Below are 18580 nucleotides of genomic sequence, written 5' to 3' on the forward strand. Positions count from 1 at the left end.
AAAAAAAAGTATTAAAATCCAAGTGAAAGAGGTCTATAAATAATTAAATTAACTTGCAAGCATTTTGGAATTTGATGAATCAACATTTATAACATGTTTTTATTTTAATCATTAAATAATCAGTGTTAAAAAACTATGTTTATGAACTGACTGGAATAGTATTATTGATAAACTCCTGAGATAACATGGAGACCAATTCTAAGTGTTTATAAATTAAACTTGCTCAATCGGGGTCTTCACTATCTGACTGATTGTCATTGACCCATTAAATCAGGATTCCACATTGATCACTGTACCTACCAACTTCTTTGCATCACTCAATTCTTTCTTTGTTTTAACCAACATACTCTTCATCTTATTGGCTCTATCGTCTGCTTGTGTCCTTTGTTCATCCAGTGAATCTGTTATACAAATACATGTATGTTAATGAAAGCATAATAAATGTAAAAAATTCATTTTATCAAAGAAACAAGTTAAATTTCCAACCAGATACTAGTACTAGTAATGAGAACCATTTGGAATTTGTCTTCTTTATAACTGAATAATGATAACTGACGTGCAAGCATTTTGTGCAAACACATTTCTTTTTTCGATGTTTTACAATTTCTCAAAAGTAACATCTGCAAAACTAGATCTTCTATAATTCTATGGGAGACCTTGTAATGTAATATGGAAGCTATTTTCCTCTATAATTCTATAAGAGACCTTGTAATGTAATATGGGAGCTACTTTCCTCTATAATTCTAAAGGAGACCTTGTAATGTACTATGGGAGCTACTTTCCTCTATAATTCTATGGGAGACCTTGTAATGTAATATGGAAACTACTTTCCTCTATAATTCTATGGGAGACCTTGTAATGTAATATGGGAGCTACTCTCCTCTATAATTCTATGGGAGACCTTGTAATATAATTTGGAATCTACTTTCCTCTTTGCTAATTAATTATTGTCACTTTCCTTTATCTTCTATAATTCTATGGGAGACCTTGTAATGTAATATGGAAGCTACTGTCCTCTTTGCTAGTTAATTATTGTCACTTTCCTTGAATTGTTTTCCAGTGACCATCCTTATAAACAATATCAGGTGAAAGCGGAAAAGTAAGACTGATCAAGTTCCCATGATACCAAAGATTTTTTTTACATATTGCCATCATACAGCTACAGGTCCATATAACTGAACCATTAGGCCAACTGAAAATACTTTCTTGGTTCTCATTTCCTCCTTTGATTACTTTCATGGTGCTTCATTACCCTTTCTATAGTCATACTAAATAATTAAAGATTAAGAATTAGCTCTCTCATTATTTTTGTTCTGGCTATGACCAATGTAAGAAGCACCCTCTTTACTTTTTGCAGGTACTCAAAAGGTTATAGGAATCCCTAAATCCCTCCCACATTAAGTTTCCATATAAATGGCCTGAGAAAAAAACTTTACTTTCAATGGCCTTATATATGTAGGTGTCTTTTCCCAACAGTTTGGAAATCTTAAAACAAGAGGCTTCCAGGAGCCCAAATTACTCACCTGGTTAAATTTTGTCTTCCAATGGCAATAAATTCAACAATAAGTTGTCTAACAATTTTGACTCAAGAAGACTTTGGTAGGCTTATCATAAGGATCATTACATGGCTTTACAGATAAAAATGAAAATTTGACCACAGATAGATCTCATCATGCTGAACATGTCTGACTTTGGTTAAACCTAAGTTTTGGAGATATATGCGAAAAACTACTGTCTGACCCCTATGTTCTATTTTTAGTAACAACTGCCATGTATTTTGATGGATCAAAAATCTAAACAGATCTTTTGTGCAAGCTACCCCATGGAACATTCATACAAAGTATGGTTCCAATTGGTTAAGTAAAGTCAGAGGAGAAGATTTTTGAAAGAAATAACAAAAATAGCAAAATATCATCGAAAAAGGGCAATAACTACTAAATGGCTTGACAGATTAAAATGAAAATTTGACCACAGATACATCTTGTCATGCTAAACACTTTTACTGATATAATTCCACTCAGTAGTTTCAGAGGAGAAGATTTTTGAAAAATTGTTAACGGACGACGACGGATGCCAATTGATGGCAATAGCTCACATGGCCTTCGGCCAGGTGAGCTAAAAATGCCTTTCCTACCTATCTGATCCTTCAACCCTTTGTTTTGGTCCTCTAGTCTTTTAATCTCAGTATTGAGCTCGGTAATTTTCTGGTCCCTTTCAGCTAACTGACTGTTCAGAATCTGTACTGTTCTTTCATAGTCAGCCATCTCTAAATCCATCATACTGCTCTGCTTAGCTTCCTATAAAATTGATGACAATGTACAATTAAAGACAACCACTGTTGAAGTTGACAGGGTAAGTGTAGAAATCTTATGTTAGGGTAGTTATTGCTTCATTTTTGGTCATGAAAACTCATAAAATAACCCCCATGCAATATTTGTTTGTCATTAAGGCATCTGACTGAAAAAATGTTTAAACCAGCAAATTGCAAAATTAACACCCCAGGAAAATGTACCTCTTTTCAGTATCCAAGGCTAAAGAGAAAAAAATTGCAAAACAAATGAAATAAAAACATATTATTCAAAAAATTCACAAAGATAGGCATAAATGAGCATTCAAAAAGATATAAAACCAGGTGCACCAGTACGGTAAGTATCTTAATTTTTTGTATTAGGCGAACTAATGGAGAAGTGCATGACTTGATACCCAAAGTTCTGACACCGCTGTGGGTTTAAAACCAAATGAATACATCATTGATTTCTACCTTGGCAACAGGAACAGAAACTAAAGGTGAATTGGTGCACATGTTTTAAAAGGAAATAGATAATGATTAAACAATTAATAAGCAATCTATCAAATTTTATTTACACTTTTCTTTTTAACTCTTCTGATTCAATTAAGTGTACTCAATACTCAATACTCAGTTGTCTCCCAAGCCAGAAATCAAATAATGCTGTGTAAATATATCAAATGGTTGTTTTATTAAAGTACATGTAGCTGCAGAGATGGGTGGTATGACAGACCATTAATTCAGACCCCCAGACCGATAGACTGACCAACAACCATAAAACAGTATACCCCCCTCTTTCATTGTTGGGTAAAATGAAGTACCTGTTTAGCTGCCTGTAATTCCTTTTCCATCAGTTGTATCTGTTGTTGTAGACCACTGACCATTTCACCATGCTTCTCCTGCTCTTTCTTCCTTGACTCCTCTAGTTCTGTTATAGCAATCTGCATCTACAAACATACAGAACTAAGCAATGTACTTTGTACCTAGATAGTTATTCAGCAATGTACCTATAAGATAGTTATAATTATCCCCTGGCTATACATTCTATAAATGGTTCAAACACAGAAACTACCATAGTATTGTCTAGTAGTTACCATAGGCATTGTCAGTGCTTATTTAAAAGAACAACTTTTTTCTCTGCATGATATTGTAAAATTTGACCAAAGAGAAGAAAAATCCTAAATTATCACCATTTTCAAATTCATTCAAAAAAGTAAGATAACTCTTTATTTTTGTGCAAAATATGATTGTTTTCATTAAAGAACATAAAATTTTTTTCCAGGCCATCCATTGTCATTTAAGAAAAACCTTTTTACTATCTGACATACATGTGATATAAACATTACATATCTTTTTTTTAAAGCAAACATACCTGTTGTTTTTCTTTGCTAATCGCCTCACGCTGTATTTTATTTGCATCATTTTCTTTCTCTGCGACTGTAAGCTTACCATTTAAATCAGCTATACTGGCTTCAGACTTCTATCAGTCATAAAAATTAAGATCAAGCACATCTTAAAAACATACATGTACAATGAAGTGATGATTTACATGACATTTTTCTAAGAAGTGTTCTGTGTTTCTAATCTAGGTTACAAAAATAAGAATCAAAAATGATAAGCTTACATTGTGAATATATATGTACAAAATCTAACTCTGCTTACTGTTGATTATCAAAATCATACAATCAAAACATTTAAACTTATATAAATTTTGTATCTATGTTGAGATAGTAGAAATATAAAAGTGAACTGTTAGCTGAGTAAATTTTTTTTCTCTAATTCTTGAAACAGTGTCTATACACTACCTATGGGGATCCTATTCACATCATGCAATACAGCATGTCATTTTTCACAATAATTTAATTTGATATGTAATAATCCTTCTGATAGGTTGGTTTTCATGTTATGGTGATTTTATCAACATTGATTGGACAGTAGTCTGTGATTCAAAAAAATCCCAAACTAAATACTTTTTTAAGGATCAAATCTTAATTGGACTGAAATCGAAATTAAAATAACAAACCTTCAAGTCTGCACTCAATGTCTCAATCTGTAAATTCAACTGTTCTTTCTCTTCCTTGGACAATACAAGTTGTTCTTTGGTGTCAGAGAGGTCATGTACCATTTTTTGGAGATCTTTTTCATATTCCTCTTCTCTGCTCTTTGTTTTCTGGAAATCTTCTAGTGTCTTGCTATGTTCATCTTGGAGGGCCTATGGAAGAAGGTAATATTTAGTCAATAAGAATTCAGTATTTCTACTTAATCATGCATTGAAAATAAAGTGAAAATAGAAAACCAAGACATGATTTTGTGAGGCCAACAAAATATCAATAGAATTCCACAATAAAACAAGAACCATGACAGTTATATCTTGAATAAGCAAAAATCAGATTTCAGATTTTAAAAAAAATTGTCTTTGAAAAGCAGGGGACAAAAATCACAAATAATATAAAATGGTTTTGGTAATTTTCTTTGCTAACCTTAAGACTTTCCATTAGTTGTTTATCAGCATCTTGATCTTTTCTCAGACCATCCAGCTGAGTCTGTACATTCTCTCTATCCTTTACTGTAGCTTCTAACTGGGTCTTAAACTCTTCACACTGAAATAAGAAAACTTCTGTAAATGTACTTTTATTCCAGGGTATCAATTGGGCTATCAGTATCATTAAGGTGATTCAAAGTTTATTCCTTGGTTCTACGGTCAACCTAAAAGGGAGATAAGTAACATTTTGACAATTTATTGATCCCAAAAACTTTATGAGGGTGTTTTAGACATCGTTCATAGCAGACAAAATGATGAAGTGTCTTCTTGACATAACATTATAATATCATAAATGGGCAATGATATATTAGTACAGAGAGGATTGGAGAAAGGGTCGGAGAACGAAGAAATTATTTTTGTATGCCTAAGTTGTAGTTTTTTTCATTTCTGGATTTTATTCAAAAACTAATGTTTCTAAATCAAACTTTCATATTTTGTTGAGAATTTTAATTTGTGAATTTGACCAATCCACAAGAACCATGAAAATTGGTACCTTCTAAACAATAGTTTTCAACAGTTTATCGCTATTTTGTTTAAAATGCCTTTGATCTTGCTATACGATAATTTTCAATCTCACGCCAGTCGAGTGAAAATGAAAATTATCGCTAGTTTCTATGTCCTTGTGTGACATACAAGCAACAGCATAGGAATATTTGACGGCCCAAATAACCATCTGTTTGTTTACTGCATACAAAATAATGGCTAATTTGTGGCAATATTTTCTAGTCTACAATGGAAAATGATTAAATACAGTAATTTACTTAATTAGAATGAATAAATCCCAATTTGAAAATTATTTAACAAATTTTGAACACAATCGTCATAGTTAACCGATTTGTTTCAAAAAATGTGTATCACAGCTGCACAACATACATGCGGTCAGGTAGCATGTCGCTGAAAAATAGTCCCAAAAGGAAATTTTGCAGTGCTTATAAAACTTACATATTTAGATCAAGAAAACTGAAAATAAAAGAAAACTAATACCTTTCAATTCAGCAAAACAGCGATAAACAGATTATTAAATATTTTTTCAACTCGCGGGAGTTTCTCATGCTCATTTCATTGAAAAAATATATATCCAATAATATCACAAAAAAAATTTGCAGTAATTCATATTTATGAAATGATAAAAGTATTCCTGGATGTGATTTTTTTGCAGTTAAGGAAATAATTAGTTGTTTTATTGAATGGAAAAGATACGCTAACAAATCTATTCTGTTTTTCTCTCTAACATACACACATATACATGTATGACCATACCTTGTTTTTAAAGTCTGAAGCTTCCTTTTTGCTCTTAAGGATAAGTTGCTTCAGCTTGGCAATAACTGATTCCTTCTCTTGAACTGTTTTTTCTAGGCTTTCTTTTTCAGAAGAAACCTTTACAAAAATAGTAATAAGAACTTACACACAATACAAAAAAACAACACAAAATTCACATTTTTTATGATAGTTTCATAACAGAATGAAGACTTTATACCACAAAAAATAAGGTGTCAATAAACTACATTATACCCCCACTTGCAAAGTGGGGGGTATTTAGTGATGGGGTGTCCATCCTTCCATCCATACTCCCTTTCATTACACAGGGGGAACACAATCTCTAATCTGTCACTCCTCCTACAATTGTGGATGGAACTGAATAAAACTTTCATAAAATCTTAATTACATGTTCCCATTGTGCACCTCCTCTTTTAGATTTTGATCTAAATCAATTAGGGGGTTTCACAAAGCAAAACATGGACTTTGTTATTTACGAATATGAGGGCATGGGGGACCCATCTTTTATCCACTATTCCACCTACACCAGTGAATGGAATTGAATAAAACTTTCACAGAATTCCTTTGTGCACCTTCTATTTAAGATTTGAATCCAAATCCATATGAAGGTCAAAATGTGCAAAATAAATGCAGCCCCATTAAACCCAAGAATGATCAAATTTCTTTTGCAAGTATATATCCCCTTTATTATTCCAAAATTTGTTTTCTATTCTATTTCTTTTTGGTGTTCTTTTACAAACCATACCTGACTTGTCTGTTTTGCTTCATTCTGCTTCACTTTGTGCAGCTCCTCCTCAACCTGGGATTTTTTACTTAGTACCTGATTCAACTTCTCTTCCATCTGAGACTTTTCATTAAGTACCTGGTTCAATTTCTCTTCCATCTGAGACTTTTCATTCAGTACCTGGCTCAACTTCTCTTCCATCTGAGACTTTTCATTAAGTACCTGGTTCAATTTCTCTTCAATCAAATCAACTTTATTCTGCAGCCTCTCAACTTCAGACTGCAGTTTGCCATTCATCTCTTTAGTCTGATCCAATTCATCTTTCACCCTTAGAACATCACTTGAGTACTGCTTATTGACCTCTTCTTTCTCTAGCATAAGTTGTTGACTTTCCTCTTTCATAACTTTAGTCTCATTTTCTCTCTGGTCTATCACATGTTTCAGATTTTCACATTCTTCAATTTTACTTTTGTGTTCGTTATTGATTTCATTATACAACTTTTCAATACTTTTAAATTTTTCTTCAATCTCACTTTTCTCATTGGTTAATTGTTCTACTTGACCTTTGAACTTTGCAACCTCTTGTTCACTTGCTGATGAACCATCTCTAAGGGCTGATAACTCTGCTTGTAATTGTTCACATTTCTTGGACATTGCATTACTTTCAGCTTGTAATGAAGATTTCATGTCTTCTGTTTTTTTAAATTCTTCAGTAAGTTTATTCATCTCATTTCCTATTGTCTCTAATTGATGTTTTGTTGTTTCATGTTCTTCTTCTAATTTTTCTTTCTCTTTAACAATGTTTTGCATTTCTTTTACACTCTCCTCATTTTGTTGAGTCATGTTTTTAAGAGCAGTGATTTCTTTTTCAACTGAGCATTTTTCCTCTTCCAAAGTGTTCACATTTTGTTGTATTTTCTCATTTTCTTGCACTTTCTCTCTAAACTGTTCATTCAATTTCTCATTCAAAACTTTCAATGCTTCAATTTCTTTATCACAACTTTGCAATTTTTCATTTAACTGATCACATGACAATTTTATATCTTCATTCTCTGAGGTCAATTTTTCCATGTCTTGCTTGAAAAGTATTACCTCCTGACCCCTCTCCTCAATTTCTTGTTTCAAAGTCAACATTTCTTCTGATTTCTCATCATCAACTTTTTGCATCTGCTCAATTTGAGTTTCTCTCTCTTGCACAACATTATAAAACTGATCCCTTTCCTCCTTGAGTTTATTAATCCTTGACTCAAACTGAGAAATGACCTCGTTTTGTGCAGACTCGCTTCCAGCCTTGGCACTATTCAATTGATTTATCAAGCTCTCAATGTCCTCCTTCAATGAAGTATTCTCATGCTCAAGATTGTTTCTTGCACTTTGTAAGTTATTATTTTCATTAACTATTTTTTCTTGTTCATGTTTAAAATGTTCACTTTCATTTTTCATAGTATTTACTTCCTCTTTCACTTTAGTCAGTTCTGAACTTTGCTCCTCTTCAATTTTACTGATGTCTGATTTCAAATTTTCTATTTCTTTTTCAAGTTCATTCTTTTCTCTTTCTGCCTTTTCAAGACTTTGCTCTAGTCCTGTAACTGTCTTATTTTTAGACTCCAATTCAGATTCTATGGATGATTTTAATGACAAAAGCTTTTCTTCAGTTTCATTCAAAGTTAGCCTTAACGAACTAACAACCTTAGTTTCATTTTCAAAGCTTGTATGAATTTGTTCTTTTTCATTTTTCAATCCTTCACATAATTTCAGAGTATAAGACAATTCTTTATTAAGGCTTTCTATCTGTTCCTGATTTACTTTTGCAGACTGTTCAGTATTTTTTATTTTGGTCTTTAACTCCTCGACTTTAAATATCAGACTCTCATTTTCTTGTTTGACATTACTCAATTCAGCCTCTAAAGAATCTTTTGTATTTTCTAATTCTTCTAATTTCTCTTGCATGGTGGAATTGGTGCTTTTTTCCTTTGATTCTTTCTCCATCAATGATTCTTCCAACTTTTTCTTACTATCTGTTAGAGATTGTGACATTATCATAACTTTGTCTTCAAGTTCTTCAACATATGTTTGTCTTTCCTTCAATTTAGATTCCAATTTCTCCTTATCTTTCAACAATTTATCATTAACTCCTGAAATTTCATCCAACTGATTTTTTATATCATTGTATTCCTTTTTACATGACTCAACTGAATTTGTCAAATCAGTTATTTGTCTCATTTTCTCTTCATTATTTAATTTCAGAGAATTATTTTCATCTGAAAAGGTTGCTTCTTTTTCCTGTGCTAATTGTACAATTACCCCTAAAGATTCCTTCTCTCTTTCAAGAGAATCCTTCTCAGCTGATAATATTTCCAACTGACTTTTTAAGTCTTCAACACAAACAGAGTTATCCCCCTTATCTTCCGCAATTGATTTATCTCTATTGTCCTCTCTCTTAACTTCCTGTTCTAATTGTGCTTTTTGCTCTTGTAATTTTTTTACTTGTTCTATTACATCTATAGACAGTTGAATTACAGGTGCATTCTCAGATTTAAAAACATCATCACTCAAATCAGTTTCTCCATCTTCAACTACTTCCTCCTCTTTCAACAACTCCTTTGGACAGAGGTCGTTTTTAAGGGAGGTGAGTTCCTCTGTTACTCTTTTTTCTCTGACATCATACTCATCTATTTCATGAAGAATATGCTCTTTCTCCGACTTTAACATATCCATCATATTTTCCCACTCACTCAGTTGATCTTTCATTGCCTGCAGCTCATTTCTTAGTATTTCCTTCTCTTCTTGAAGTTCACTGATTTCATATGCTAAGTCTTCCTTCTCCTTTGCTGCTTTCTTCATCTCCACAGCAAGATTGTCTCTTTCAGTTTGGCAAATTTCAAGTTTTCTTAAAAGTTCTTCAGCACTTTTTGGACTGCCAGCCCTTGAGGAGTTATTTTTAGATACATCTGATTTACTGCTAGATCTAGACATGCTAGAAGAATTTTTTGAAACATCTGTTTTGCTTGTGGATCGTGAAATGTTACCAGAATTTTTTGACACATCAGTCTTGCTGCTGGATCTAGACATGGAACTCTTGGATACATCTGTCTTGCTTCCATAGGGACTTGATTTTCCTTTTGGTGTCTTAGTTGCCTTGTCTATTTGCTCAAGTAGCATTTTCTTAATTGAGTCTAGAGAAACAAAAATATTTCCTTCTTGTAAGTTCTTATTTCTCACAGAAAGCTCTTCACTTATGTGTTGAATTTTTTGTTTAACCTTGTCAAGGTCACTCTTAGAAGTTGCCACAGCACTATCCTGATTAGCAAGTTCCTGTTTAAGGGACTCCATCATTGTTTCAAGATCTTCTTTAGCTTTTTCCAAGGTTTCTTTTTCATCTTTCAAGTCACTATAGTCCTCTGATAGTTTGTAATACTTCTCAGAAATTTCAAATTTTGAGTTTTCAAAGGATTCGGTATGTTTTTTAAACTCTTCAAGTCTTTCTTGCATCAGTTCTTTCATTTTTTCAATATTAGCTTCTTGTGTCCCTATCACTTCCTTCAGTCTAGTTATTTCTGATTGTAAACTTTCCTTTTCATGATTTGACTCAACAGATTCTTTACTCTCACAAACAACCGGAGGAGATGACTTTGAATTTTCAACTTGTGTCTCCAGTTCTGTCTTCTCAGATTGTAGTTTTTCTATTTCTGATTGAAGTTCTGTCAATTTACTGTCTGTTCCACTATCAGATTCAGACTCCCTTTTCAACTCTATTTCAAGGCTTTCATTTTTCCCTTGTAGTTCATTCATCTTTTGGGTCAGGTCACCAACTTTGATTTTTTCAGCATTTAGCTCCGACATGTAGAGGTCAACTTCCTGCTCCAGAGAGGTAATCCTTTTCTTGTATTTCTAAAAAAAAATTATTCAAGGTTATTTCAAATGACATGCAAGGCTAGTTTTTTCCAAGTTATAATAACATGTTGTTCTCTGCTTTGATTTTACCTGCTATTCCGGTTAAGAAGTTCTGAAAAAAAACCTACTTTCCTTTGCATTTATAATTCATTCTAGTGTTCACAGAAAAGTCATCCTAAGCCTGTGTTTTTGTTAAGACAGAAGTAAGAATTTCTTTACTGTTCCCAGCTAATGAGGAAGAAAAGTTAAAAAAGTCAACTCCATCATGACCAAAAACACCAAGACTTGCTAAAAGATCAAGGGGTGTTCTAGAGAATTGAAGGAAGAAACCCTTCTATAGGAAAGAGTTCTAAGTGGTGCATGTACCAAAATAATTCAAAATGCAAGAAAACTGCCATTTCTTTTAATTTGAGTTATGTATATTTCTAAAAACTTTAAAATACCAATCAATTAATAACACCAACTAACCTGGTTTTCAGCAGTAGCCTGTTCTAAATCAGCAAGTAGTCTTTCCTTAGATTCTGCCAACTCCTGCAGGTGGAGCTGTGAATCTGATTCCTGCTGATGTTTCATTGATTTCAGTTTTTCCATCATTTGATCTCTGGCATCAGTTAACATATGAATCTGGTCCTTCAATGTCTGTAAAATAATAAACACTATTTCTTTATTTGATTGATTTGTTATATGATGTGTTCACCCCTCTTTTAGAAATGATGATACAAATGTATAAGCAAAGGAGTATATTAGCTTTTACCACTATTAAGTGCAAATTTTGGCTTACCCACTAAAATGTATTGGGATATCTTTAGTTAAGTGATCACTCAACCCATATAAAAACAATTTACCAGCTCTTACGTCAAAAATGTGCAAAAATGAAATAAAAAAATAATGTTCCTATGCAATTTTCAATGAACTGAAGTTTGCAGGTAGTTCACTGCAAAAAAGTTTTGCCACAAAGTTGGCACATATTTTACAAAAGATTATGCAATGTCTTAATTGATTTAACTAACTTTTTTCAGGGCTGAATTTGATGTAAATGGAACATACCCCTTTGATAAGGTTATGAAAAATTATTGGAAAATACATGAATATATGGTAAATGGTGCTGTAGGATTTTTTTCCTAGTGGACAAACAGAAAAAAGGTCCCATTCAAAATTATTGCTCATAAAAAATTCAACTCATCAATTCAAAAATGGTAGAACTAAAAAAAGTGCAAATATGTTTTGACAAAACAGGCAAAGAAAAATTTGCAAATCTAAAATTAAATACACTAAATACACGAGTTAGCATCAACATAATATTTTGGTAGGTACATGAAATCTGAATGAAAAAATAAAGAACAACAGAAAGCTTAAGACTTACTGTTCAAGGGAAATCAAGAGAGCCAGGATTTGAACGGTATTCAAAAAGTACATAATCCAAGGATAATGACAGGACAAGGGAAATAGACACAAAAAACATGAAATAACAAAAATTAACATATACAAAGAATCAATTGAGCAGTCGAGACTTCACTAAAAACTTGTAGCATGGACCAGGTGAACTGGAAAGGATATAATTGTAGCATGGACCAGGTGAAACGGTAAGGGTATAATTGTAGCATGGACCAGGTACACCGGTAAGGGTATAATTGTAGCATGGACCAGGTGAACCGGTCAGGGTATAATTTACTGAACATGTAATGACGTACATCATTTTCTGTCTTCATTTTGCTTTGTTCTTCTTGCATGAACTGTAAAGAGGTACTAAGCGTTTCATCCTTCATTTTCAAACACTCCAATTCCTCTTCTAAGCTCTACAAAAACATATAATACAATATATTCATACTGGAAATATTTCTAGAAATGGAGTACCAGTACACAAAAATTACTTTTTTTTACTGCGAAGAAGTTATGTTCATGGGATATTAATTATTAGTGGTCTGGTCTCACAATAAATTCTAATGCCCAATGAAATACGAGCTTTCCATTGATATCCAAGGTGTTCTTGTAAACCCACGAAAAAGCATGAAAATTTATACTGGAAGACATTAGGCCATCACAATAAAATTCCTAATTTTTATCCAATATTTTTCAAAATTAGGGGTGGTTAGGCAAATTTTATTTGTATATTTATATCAATTTAAGTGAAAAATACTGTCAAATTAAAAGAAATTGACCTAATTGGGAAAAAAAATTAAAATATTTTTGTTTTCAGGAAGAGTGAAAAAATCAGGTAGGGAGTTGATGAGAATCTAGAATATATTTTATTTTTGCCTTAGTTCCATACCAGTATACAAAAAGAAAAAGACTAGTTTTATAACAATTTTTGTTGACAATATCTTCTTAAAGAACTTTAAATAAATATACAATGTAAATATTTTATTGTATGACATTAATATTGTATATAGAAACAAAATGTAAATAATAATAGTTAAAGCTATACCTTTTTAGACTGATTTACAGTCATAAGCTGCTTTTCAATGTTTTCTTTCTCGTCTCTCAATACATTACACTGAGACTCTACATCCTGAAAATTAATAAAAATGCTGCAAGTCCTAACTGTCAATTGCCTCTAATTGTTTTAGCAAATACAATGATGATGTTCAGAGGATAAAGGTGGTCTTCCGTTGACTAGATTATGATCACCTGATAAACTGTCTTAAGCAGTGAACTGGATAATTTATAAGGAGATTTAAACTTTATATCAGACGTAAATTCAAATATCAATAAAAAGTAGAAAGTTTAAATTTCATTATTTATTATCCAGTTCTCTACTTTAGACATTTTGTTAAGTAACAGCAATTTAACCAAGGGGAGAAACTCCATCTCCTGAAGTTAACTATTTTATTTGTTAAAATTCCTAACATTTTGTACCATTTTTTTCTGCTAATTTGGCTACATTATATATCTGTGTAACTGTCTTTAATCATGAACATCTCTAGAGAATATTCATTCTTTCTATATGCTTGTAGTTTCATCAAATCTCATTGAGTGGTTTAGGCAAGTAGACCATATGAAAGAAAAAGAACAGATATGCTGGAACATAACAAAGGCACTAACTTATAACCTTAAAACAAAAGTGTAAATACTTTCAGAGATCCACAAAAGGTCTTCAATAAATGTAATTACACCTTAAAGTAAACCAAAAGGCTCTGACAACTAAGTAATAAAAAGATAACAAGGTGATTCCTGAATGTATATATTAATATACCCAATAAGTCTTGTTATAGGTTAGGGATATAAAAACAATTATCTTCTAAAACATTGTATGTATAAGGATCATTAAATCTTGACAGCCATGATTACTTGGAATTTCTGTATTGACAGTTCCTGTGACTGCTGTACAGTTTGGTAGGCCATCAAAATGTCCTGCTTTTCTTCTTCAAGACCTTTTATTTTTGTTTCCAATTCCTGAAAGAATTAAAACATGCAGTGGTATACATTGAATAATCTATGCAGTCAACAGACACTTAACTTTCTCATTTTTCTTTACTTCCTGCTATTTTGAGTTTATGGGATACTGCAAAGATTATGGTAATAGTTTTAGAAGCCTTGATGGATTTATGACTAGCATCACACTGTGACCTTTCAAGCTGGTGTCAATACCAGGAATACACTTTTTATCACATTTTCAAAACTTCTATAAGACTGATTATAAAGCAAATTATCCGGTCAAAATCCCTGGAAAGACTAAGTTCTGACAGTCATGGTGTTATTTTTATTAATTATGCTTCACAACTGCATTTAAGATTTACTGCGAAAGAACTCTTATTCCTGAGAATCAATTTTTGTGGTATGCCAAATCTCTAATATTTAGAGGAATTCAAAGATTTTAGTAGACCCATACAGTTTTTTATTTGAAATTTAACATTTTGTTGTGAATTTGAATATGTGGTTTGACTGAAACATAAAATCCACAAAAATCAGTATCCAAAAAACTTTTAAAACAATAGTTCTCCACAGTATATAATAAATTTATTTAAATTCACTTAGACATCTGACTTTTTTTTTTATAACTATCAGACCTCTTTCAAAAAATAAAGTTAACTATTTTTTTTTCTTTTTATGTAAAGTCTAAGTTTTTTTTCCTTCCAATTTTATTGTTGCCTATCAGACTTAATTAAACGCAAATAAATAAGTACATTGTACAAAACTGGCTAAGAAAGGATACTAAATCCCAAGTGCAAATTTAGATTTGGGATAATTTTTTTCTGTTAGTTGCTCTATATTTCTAGTCTTAAATGGTTTTCATTCAGTTTCTGCATGTTGTTTGTTTTTTCTGATTCAGTTTTTGTGCTCATCTTAGTTCCATTAAAATCAATTAATGATTCTTCTTTTCTCACTATGTACAAAATAAGACAACTGGTTCCCTGTAAACATAGTATTTCAGATGGTAAAATGGCCTATTAATCAATTTCTAAGTGCTCAGACTCTCTCTCATCAACTCTGAGGGTGTCTCACTGCTCATTTTTATTGCACATACTAATACATTATTTTTGGCTAAAACACCCCATGTATTATTTAATGGTCAACAAAAAGAAAAACTCTTCCATCATTTGCTCTCAAGAAAATCTCCTTGGCATAATTTTTGCTATCGTGGCAACTGACAAGTTAGTGTGAAATCACTTTCTTAAATAAACCTGCTACTAATATGTTCCTACATGTACATGCATGCCAGAATCAGTGCAAATGTAACATTTACAGTACCTGTGAACTGTTTTCTGATCCAGATTCTTTTGAGGTCTCCAGTTCTGTAACTTTCTTTGCAAGATCTAAAGTAAATAAAGCATTATGTTTTTTCCATGTAAAATATAAATGAAAACTATCTTTAAGGATTTTGCCAAATCATATGTTCTCATGTTTTAAATTCACTTTTGATGATTCTGAAAACAGACATGTTCGTGAATTTTTTATGATAATTCATGACTATAACCACATTTTCTGAAAATAATCAATAAAACTCCAAATTTTGTAATTACTCAACATAAAAGGAGCCAGTAGTGGATAATTGTTGTTGAAATCCTAGAAACTACATAGAATATAATAAGTCATTTGTCAATAGGATGTCTACTGTTGTCAAGTCCAAAATGCATGCTTCATTTTTCTACTTTTATTATTATTGTTGTTTTGTATGTAAATGTCAACAAGAAATTATTGTTCAATCGTTGCTTGCTTCTGTGCTTATATTGGAGTTGTGACAAATTTTTTGAAGGGGAGAAGACTATGTAAGTTGGAAAAACTTGTATCATATCCATGTTTGTTCTTTGAGCATATGAAAATCATCATAAACTAAACTATAAAGAATAAGTGTATGAAAAAATGAATGAAAAAAAAAGAAACACAGAGCTGCCCAAAAGCCCATGATATGCCTGCCACTTTTCTGGTGGCGTTTAAAAGTTCCATAATTATAAAACAATGAAAAGAAGACTGTGCTTTTTTATTTCATACAATATGTTTTAAATCAGACTTACTCAATCTGTTAAAAAAAGATATGCAGATTAAAAAACAGAAGAATAGAGAAAACCTTTTATCTTTCAAAATCAAATTGTTGGTAAAAATAATTATTTTTCCTTCTTTGAATATAAATCAACAATGCACATACATACACATTAATTATTCATATTGCTAAAAGATAACAATTCATAACTTGACAAATCAATTATAAAATAACTGTCACCATATACAAGTAGGAAGGACAATAACTAATAGGTCATTTACAACCTGGAGGAGAAGCAAATGAGACTTCAAGATTGTAATTAAACATAGTTCTCTCCCATAACCAGAATTTCAAAGACCCCTGTTCATAGGAATTTACTGATCAAAATATACATACCATTCTCCTGCATTAACTCTTCAAATCAAATTTCATAACTGTATTACACAAGGCCATATTAAGTTAATTTCCTGGTTCTCAGGTAATTTTTAATGGAATCCGGTGATGGAAAGGGGAATTTTTTAATTGACATACAGGTCAGGATGGTGAGGGTGCTTTTTACATTGTATTAAAACAGAAAAAAGGATGTACTTTTTGTTTTTTTTTAATCTATAAAAGGATAAAATGGGTAACAATGCACCATTAAAAGAAACACTAGAAGATCTGCGAACCAATAATAATAGGATAATTAATTGGAAAGAGTGAATAACCAAATTATTATCACGAATGCAGAAGAACGCCTAGATTTAGCGAGTGTGCGGAACTTGTTCCATGCAGAAGTTAAACCTTAAGGCGTTCTTGGCACGAGTAATTATATTTCGGTTATTCACGATAACCCATTGATTATTCTATTAATTATATAGATTTCTTCCATTATTTCTTACTATTTTCAACAAAAATTTAAAATTTTGAGAACGGGGGATTGATATTTCTTTTCTTAGGATTTGTGACATTTTGGCAGAGAAAGTAAAAGAGTGAAATTACCAAATTTATTTCACAGTGTGGATTATCAAAAATGTTTACACTGGGAACATATGGTAAATCCTTGCTATCTATATAATAAATTATTAGTATTTCTAAAGACAAATGAGAAAGAGTTACACATTGATTTGTTATAAAAATTCAAACTCAAAATGATTACTTTATTTTTTTTTTTAATTTCTGACAGACTTGATTTTAAACAAATAAAAAACATATTTTTCACAACTAGGTAAGTGTAGACTACTGCCAATTCTTATTTTAGTCTACCTATTGAATTAATACATTATCATGTGGTGCCAATGGACCCATGATAAATTTACTTTTATTTTCCATTGGAAACTACTCCAATAAAGTAAAATGAAAGCTAAAGAGTGGTCAAGTGTATAATAACTGTTCCTGCTTACCCTACCAGTGCTCCCAGTTTTTAGTGGAGTCAGAGTAGCTCATTTGCTTTCGTTACTTTGTTTGTATGACTTTAATTTACTTTATGTTCTTTGTTGTGTACGTCTGTTTTCCATGTCTGGTCTTTGTCCCTGGATTACATTTTTTTGATTACCACTATAACCTTGGTTCCCTAGATTACTCTTAGAAAGAAAATAGAAATTATTGGGATTTTGAATGGTTCACATCCTTTTTGATATTTAGAAAGACTGCTTCTTAATAACAAAATCTTTAATTTGAATGCAATGCAAGCATACTAAACTTACCATCACATTTTGACCTGGTTTTCTGTAAGATCAACATCTGTTTCTTGACAAATTTGATCAAATCTTCTCTTGACAGGCTGTCCAGCTAATAAAACAGTAAAACATAACATATATTACCTTAATGAACAGATTTATGTTCAGTTAATAATTAATGAATGTATTGGTATCGTGAGAATGTTTAAATATATCAAAAGCTGTCTCCTAAACCTATATCTGTAGAAAAATATATACTGTAAAATATAAATGTATTAGGGTGGAAGAAAAAAAATATATTGTAGAAATATACTACATGTACTAGGGGTATTAAAAAACTTTGGCCATATTTTCAGGTCTCACACAGTCTGTTTTAAATGTCAATAAAACCAACAATTATTGCTGATGGAACCCAGCCTTTTGGATACAGGACCAAAAGCTTGATCAGAGTATGTCATACTGGCAGCAGGGCTGCTGTGTTGATGCAAGGTTTGTGACATCATAAAATCCCAAGATTTAAGTTGAAATTGCATGTACATGAATAGATTCAGGCTTGTTAAATGACAATAGTTTTTCATTGTTTTGGGCTCCTGTCATTGTGTATAGGTGTAGATTTTTGCTTGTTCTTGAATATTTTCAAGTAAAGAACTGTATTGATTTTAAAGTCCTGTAATGCCCAGGCCTGTTCACTGTTATGTACCTTAGAAGCTGCTGGACTTTTTCCAGCAGATCCTTGATGGTCTCCATCAGGCTGATCCTGAAAAAAAATAATTAAAGA

General features: G+C 31.8%; 1 protein-coding gene across 2 annotated transcripts in view; it reads right to left on the minus strand.

Moving 5' to 3' along the window:
• LOC148624670 (uncharacterized) overlaps nucleotides 1-18580 on the minus strand; it is a 35896-nt gene that overhangs the window by 14110 nt on the left and 3206 nt on the right. The window contains exons 2-17 of one of the 2 annotated variants that reach the window (XM_088567498.1): nucleotides 18503-18559; nucleotides 17830-17914; nucleotides 16541-16558; nucleotides 15415-15479; nucleotides 14014-14118; nucleotides 13151-13234; nucleotides 12417-12521; nucleotides 11194-11364; nucleotides 6853-10722; nucleotides 6090-6206; nucleotides 4768-4887; nucleotides 4311-4499; nucleotides 3660-3767; nucleotides 3109-3234; nucleotides 2135-2297; nucleotides 301-401 (exon numbers count right to left, since the gene is read on the minus strand). In XM_088567498.1, coding sequence (XP_088423624.1) covers nucleotides 301-401; nucleotides 2135-2297; nucleotides 3109-3234; nucleotides 3660-3767; nucleotides 4311-4499; nucleotides 4768-4887; nucleotides 6090-6206; nucleotides 6853-10722; nucleotides 11194-11364; nucleotides 12417-12521; nucleotides 13151-13234; nucleotides 14014-14118; nucleotides 15415-15479; nucleotides 16541-16558; nucleotides 17830-17914; nucleotides 18503-18559 — 5484 coding nt within the window. The remainder of the gene's footprint in view (nucleotides 1-300; nucleotides 402-2134; nucleotides 2298-3108; nucleotides 3235-3659; nucleotides 3768-4310; nucleotides 4500-4767; nucleotides 4888-6089; nucleotides 6207-6852; nucleotides 10723-11193; nucleotides 11365-12416; nucleotides 12522-13150; nucleotides 13235-14013; nucleotides 14119-15414; nucleotides 15480-16540; nucleotides 16559-17829; nucleotides 17915-18502; nucleotides 18560-18580) is intronic. The other variant, XM_088567499.1, reaches the window with a different exon arrangement.

This window comes from Perna viridis, chromosome 2, assembly GCF_037379345.1.
Source record: "Perna viridis isolate PV_CMFRI_1.1 ecotype Kerala chromosome 2, ASM3737934v1, whole genome shotgun sequence".
Lineage (NCBI taxonomy): Eukaryota > Metazoa > Mollusca > Bivalvia > Mytilida > Mytilidae > Perna > Perna viridis.